This window comes from Rhea americana, unplaced genomic scaffold, assembly GCF_003343005.1.
Source record: "Rhea americana isolate MKP2758 unplaced genomic scaffold, rheAme1 scaffold_941, whole genome shotgun sequence".
NCBI lineage: Eukaryota > Metazoa > Chordata > Aves > Rheiformes > Rheidae > Rhea > Rhea americana.
Window position 1 is genome coordinate 3,854 of NW_028187135.1, and position 6,225 is coordinate 10,078.

Consider the following 6,225-nt stretch of genomic DNA (forward strand, 5'->3'; position numbering starts at 1 on the left):
CCCCCAGCACCCACTTGGCCCCATGGCCCCCCATGCACCACCAGGTCCTCACGTCCCCCCAGCACCAACGTGGCCCCTTGGCCCCCCTGCCCCCAGGCTCCCCACGTCCCCGCGGGCTCACCTGGGACGCCGGCCACGCCGCGCTCGAGGCCGGTGCCGCCGGCGCGCACCTTGTGGGCGCCCCCCTCGCCCAGGGGCCCCACGGTGAACTGGAAGGGGCTGCCGGGGACGTGCTGCCCGCGGTACTTGACGTTCACGGTGTGGGGGCCCATCTCCTGGGGCACGAAGCGCACGCTGTACGTGCTGTCCCCCCCCTCCACGATCTCGGCGTCGAAGAGCTTCCCCGAGGGGCTCAGCACCTGCGCCGTCATGTCCTGCGGCGCCGCCTCGCCTGCGCAGGGTGCGACGGGGACGTGAGGGCACCCCTGGGCACGCACGCGTGCGAGGGACACGCRCGCGAGTGCCCGCGGCCTGCACAAGCTCCGGGGAGCCAGCGCCCTCGTGCAAAGGGCACGCACGCACCGCTGCGCGCCCCCCGCCTTGTGAGAGCGCAGCGTTGTGCAAGCAGCAACCGCCCTCCCCGCAGGAGTGTGCAGCCTTGTGCAAAGGGCATGCACACTTCCGTGAGTGGACACTCCCCCAGTGAGGGCACAGCCTTGTACGAAGGACACACACACACACACACACACACACATGCAGCCTTGTAAGTGCACACACCCCCACGCGGGATTGTGCACCCTTGTGCAACGGGCGCACATACACCCCTGTGAGCACACGCCGCTGCGAGTGTGCCCCCTTGGGCGACAAGCACGCTGCCATGGGCGCACGTCTCCAAGCAAAGAGCGCACAACCCCGTGTGAGTGCACACACTCGTGCAAAGGGTGCGGGCACGCGTGCTCCCCGTGGGAGCGTCCCCACGTGTGAGGCGCGCACACCAGGCGGCCGTGCGAGGGCCCTGCGCGGGGGCGGGCCCCTGTTGGCCTCCCCTCGCAGGACACGGCCCCGTGCGAGGCCCCGTGCAAGCCCTCTCGCGGGGCACAGACACCGCGCACGGGCTCAGGTGCGTCTCAGCAACAGCTTGCACGAGTCCCTGTGCAATGGGCACACGCACAGTGCAAAGGGTGTGTGCTCCCCCCCCCATTTGAGTGCACACAGCCCCCRTGCCAGCACGCAGCCTCTTGAGTGCAAAGCCCTTGTGCAAGCACACGCAGCCCCATGCAGACACACTCCCCCAGGTACAAAGTCCCCTTCACCAGCACACAACCCCCCGTGCAAGCACACACACCCCTCATGCAAGCATATCCCCATGTGCAAATGCATGCACAGCCCCATGAGAGCACACAGCCCCCGTGCAAGCACATTGCCACGTGCAAGCTCATGTGCAACCCTGTGCAAGCTCACAGCCCCCGTGCAAGCACATTGTCACGTGCAAGTGCATGTGCAACCCTGTGCAAGCTCACAGCCCCCGTGCATGCACATTGCCACTGTAAGTGCATTGCAGCCCCGTGCAAGTGCACAGCCCCCGTGCAAGCATACTCCTGTGCAAGCACACAGGCCCTGCACAAACAYATTGCCATGTGCAAATGCACACGCACCCCTGCATGAGCACACAGCCCTTGTGCAAGCACACTGCCATGTGCAAGTGCACATGCAGCCCCGTACAAGCACACAACCCTGCTGCCAGGCAATTACACGTGCATGTGCAGCTCTGTGCAAGCGCACAACCCTGCCGCAAGCACACTCCCATGTACAAGTGCACTCCCCCGTGCAAGCCCGCACAGCACCGTGCGAGCACCCTCCCCCATACTATCTCACAGCCCCCATACAAGCGGGCACGTGCAGCGCCCKTGTGAGCGCACGCCCTCGTGCAAGCACACACGCAGCCCCGCGCAGGGGCGGCACACACCCTCCTGGCTGCGGGTGATGCTGGAGAAGGATCCCAGGCCCTCGCGGCCCAGGAAGTCGCCGAAGACGTTGTGGAAGGGGTCCCCGCCGACCTGCGTGGACTCCTCCACCCGCACCTCCCGCTTGGTCTCGCCGCCGCGCGTCTTGCTGATCTCGGTGCGCTCGGTGCGCGTGTAGGTGTGGCTGCTCCGCGTGAAGGTGCGCGTCAGGCGCTCCTGCGCCGACACCATCTGGAACCAGTTCCCTGGGGGCCGCGGCCGCACGCACACACRGACACGCGCACGCACGCACAAACACGGCGACACACGGGGGCACACGTGAGTGCACAGGCACGAGGACATGTGCACRGACACGCACGCGTGGACAGGTGGGCACGCAGATAGAGACATGGGTGCAAGCAAGGGTGGATGCACGGATGGGTGGACGTACGTGTGGATGTACAGATGCGAAAGCGGATGCACAGACAGATGGAGGCACAGATGGATGGATGCAGAGATAGATGCACAGACGGATGGAGGCATGGATGGGTGGAGGCATGGATGGGTGGATGGAGGTACAGATGGATGGATGCAAGGGTGGAGGGATGCATGCAGGGATGCATGCAGGGACGTAAGGATGGATGGGTGCATAGTCACGGGCAGTCACAGACACGTGCATGGACAGACAGACACATGCATGAACATACAGATGGATGCATGGATGCACAGTTGGACGGGCACACAGAAGGGCACAGACACGCATGGATGGACACGCRGATGGACACGTGGATGCGTGCATAAATGAGCACAGGGAACAGACACACGGATGGATGCACAGATGGACGGGGAGAGAAGGAAGAAGGGGGTGGAGATCAGAGCCAGGGTGGCAGAGATGCGGCGGGACATGTCCTGGGCCCCGTGTGCGGCGGGGACTGCCCCGTCCCCACCAGAGGAGAAGGAGGAGGAGGAGGAGGAAGAGGAAGGCTGGGCCCCAGGGGCCACCCCTACCTGGGATCTTGAGGTTGAGGTCACAGGTGCTGCCGATGGTGGCGATGGAAGGGGCCTGCCGCCGGCGCGTGATGCTCTCCTTCATGCGCCCCTCACCCGTCACCTTCACCGTGAAGGGGCTCCCTGCAGGCGAGGGGCGCCAGGCTCAGGGCTGTCCATGTGGCYGGCCGCAGAGGACCCCAGCGTCCGGCCCCCCGCACCCCTGGGTGCACCCGCCTGCCCCTACCTGGAACATGCTTGTCAGCGAACTTGATGTTGATGATGTAGTTACCAGGCTCGGTGGGGCAGTAGGTGACCTTGCAGGTGCCATCCTCCACGTCTTCACAGTTGATGTCCACCTTGCTGGGGCCCTCAATGGACAGGCCCAGCCCACCATAGCCTGGCATTGTGGAGAGGAGATCAGAGCCGCCACCATGGCCAGCACAGCCACCAGCACCATCCCGGACCAGCCACAGCCATGCCATGGCCATGGTCACTGTCCTATCCCAGCCAGCACCACAGCCACCAGCTCAGCCCAGCCCAGTCACGGCCACACCGTGGCCACAGCCACCATCACATCCCAACCATAGCCACAGCCGTACTCACCATCCCATCCCAGCTACCACCAAAGCCGTGCCACCACCATGGCCATCATCCTGTCCCTGCCATGGCCACAGCCATTACCCCATCCCACCCATGGCCAYGGTCACCATCCCATCCCAGTCGCAGCCACACCACTATCAACATCATCATCCTATCCCAGCCACCACCATGGCCACCATCCCAGTGATGGCCTTTGTTTGGCCATGGTGTGGCCACCGTTGTGTCCCACCCACGACCACATCGCAGCAAGGACTACACCGTAGCCACTGTGCTGTCCCCATCCCCGTGGCCGGGGCTCACCAGCGCTGCGCGTGTCCACGATGAATTCGGATACCTCGAACGTGTGGCCTTCCACGAGCCCCTTGCCCCACACTTTCACCCGGCTGGCGTCACCAATCTCTGACTGCCCCACTAGGATCTTGAAGGGGCTGTTGGTGACATGCTGTCCACTCTTCTTCACGCTCACCACGTGCTCACCCACCTCCTTGGGCGTGAACGAGATGCCTGGGGACAAGCCACCGTCAGCCCCAACCATGCGGCCCCACACTACTGCCATGAAGTCATGGGCACTGCCACGTGGGCRTTGCACCAGCCCCCAGCACGGCTGTGGGCACTGGCACCGTCACAGCAGCCCAGGCCCCCTGGTGCTCACCCAGTCAAGGACCAGATACCCAAGCCGCGGCCTTGCAGCCTCCCAGCCCCATAGCCCTGTCTCCCCACRTCCCACAGCCCCACAGCCCATGTCCCCCATCTTTGTGTCCCCACAGCTCTGTGCCTTGTGTCCGCATTCCCCATGCACCATGTCTTCATGTGCCCCTGTCCCCTGTGTCACATCCCCACGCCCCCACGTCCCCTGTGGTCCCTGCCGTGGCCATGACCGTGGCCCCACGCACCGATGTGGCGGTTGGGCAGCCTCTTGAGCAGGCAGGGCTCCTCGTTGCCCGAGGGTGCCCGGATGCTGGCGGTCAGCAGGCTCAGGTCCGTCTCCGTGATCTTCAGTGACACATCAGTGGAGGTGCCCACGTTGAGCTGGGACGTCCGCATGGAGTCGTCTCCTGCAGGGCCACTGTGAGTGGGACTGGGGGACAGCAGCCACGGGGCTGGGGTGTCCCCTGGGAGGGGGCCCTGCCTGTGGTGGGGCTGGGGATGGATGGGATCCCCAGGGACCGGGGTGGACGGGGCCCCATGGCTGAGTGGATGGGGTCCCCAGAGCTAGAGCTGGACAGGAATCCCATGGTCATATGATGGGGTTCCCCCAGCCATGTGATAGGGTCTCTATGTCCTCACAGGTCCTCCCTGTGACCATATAGAGGCCCCCAAAGTCATGTGGGGGGTCTCTGTGACCTTGGCCAYGTTGAGGTCCCTCAGGCCATGCGGGGGTCCCCATGACTGTCACCATGCAGGGGTCCCCATGGCTGTGACTGTGCAGGGGAGTCCCCATTGCTGTGTGGAGGGGTTTCCCACAGGTGGGGATGGACAAGGTCCCCGTGGCCAAGCGATGGGGTCCCCCAGTCCATGCAGGTCCCTTCTCACCAGTGATCTTGGCGGTGAAGGGGCTGCCCGGGATGTGCTTGTCGTCGAAGCGGACGATGATGTTGTAGTCGCCGGGGGCCGTGGGCAGGTAGGACACGGTGCAGGTCCCATCCTTGTTATCCTGGCAGGTGATCTCCGCCTTGGAGGGGCCTTCCACGGCCAGCGAGAGCCCTCCTGGGAGCAGGGACTGGTGTCAGAGGCGCCCACGGGGACACCCAGCCCTGCGCCCCCAGCCCTCCCCAGCTCTGCCAGCCCTCACAGTGCCCTCGTGTCCCCCACTTACCCTCCCCGGCGTCCTTGGTGACGATGGTGAAGGTGCAGGGCTTGTTGACCATGCCGTGGCTCAGCCCTGGCCCATAGGCGCTCACGTGCCGCGGGTTGATGGCGTCCACGTAGAACTGGAGGGGACTCCCTGGGGACGTGGGGACAGTCAGGATTGCGGGCGCAGGGCACGCGGGGCCACGGCGCACCGTGCGTGGAGGACACGGCGCCCGGCGCACTGGGTGCGCAGCCCCACGACGCACAGTGCATGGGGCGCGCGGGGTCACGCAGCCCCGGGGGGCAGCTCTCAGCACGGCAGCAGCCCGCCTTGTCCTCCCAGCGCCCGGCCGCCCGGGCCCCGGGGTGGCCCGCTCACCGGGGATGTGGTTGCCGTCGTAGCGGATGTCCATCTCGTGCAGCCCCTTCTCGGTGGGGGCGTAGCGCACCGTCACCGTCCCGTCCTTGTTGTCCGTGATGTTGGGCCGCGCCGTCTTCCCCGAGGGCATCCGCACCTCGCCTGCGGCCAGYGCGTCACCCGGGCGCCGTGGGGACAGTCCCCAGGGCCCCGGCCCACCGGGCACCCCACGCGCCACCCCACACCCGGGCACCCCTCGCCCTACGCCCACACATGGGCACCCCAAGGCACGGGGTACCCCATGCACCAGCCCATGCTCAGGTGGCCCTTGTCTGCACCTGGGCATGGGCACCCCACACACCTCCCCATGCCCGGGCACCCCTCGCCCTGCCACCGTGTCCGGGCACCCTAGCTCCCCCGYGCCCCACACCTGTGATCTCGCCCTTCTGCACGGTGAAGGGGATGACGAGGTTGAAGGGCCGCAGGCTCTCGGTGGCCGCAGGAGGCTCCTCTGTGGCCTGGTACCGCAGGGGGCAAAGACAGGCGTCAGCACCCACAGGCTCCCCATCTGCCCCCAGCACCCACAGCAGTCCCTAGTCTCTG

At 65.9% G+C, this 6,225-nt stretch overlaps 1 protein-coding gene across 1 annotated transcript in view; it reads right to left on the reverse strand.

Moving 5' to 3' along the window:
• Positions 1 to 6,206, reverse strand: part of LOC146584356 (filamin-C-like) — a gene marked incomplete at its 5' end in the record, with an annotated part of 10,032 nt that extends 3,826 nt beyond the window's left edge. Inside the window, 10 exons of the mRNA XM_085324910.1 lie at positions 64 to 391; positions 1,907 to 2,149; positions 2,892 to 3,014; positions 3,118 to 3,270; positions 3,774 to 3,977; positions 4,367 to 4,528; positions 5,007 to 5,180; positions 5,290 to 5,418; positions 5,644 to 5,784; positions 6,053 to 6,206. Of these exons, the coding sequence (XP_085181036.1) occupies positions 64 to 391; positions 1,907 to 2,149; positions 2,892 to 3,014; positions 3,118 to 3,270; positions 3,774 to 3,977; positions 4,367 to 4,528; positions 5,007 to 5,180; positions 5,290 to 5,418; positions 5,644 to 5,784; positions 6,053 to 6,206 (1,811 nt within the window). The remainder of the gene's footprint in view (positions 1 to 63; positions 392 to 1,906; positions 2,150 to 2,891; positions 3,015 to 3,117; positions 3,271 to 3,773; positions 3,978 to 4,366; positions 4,529 to 5,006; positions 5,181 to 5,289; positions 5,419 to 5,643; positions 5,785 to 6,052) is intronic.
• Positions 6,207 to 6,225: the final 19 nt, after the last annotated feature.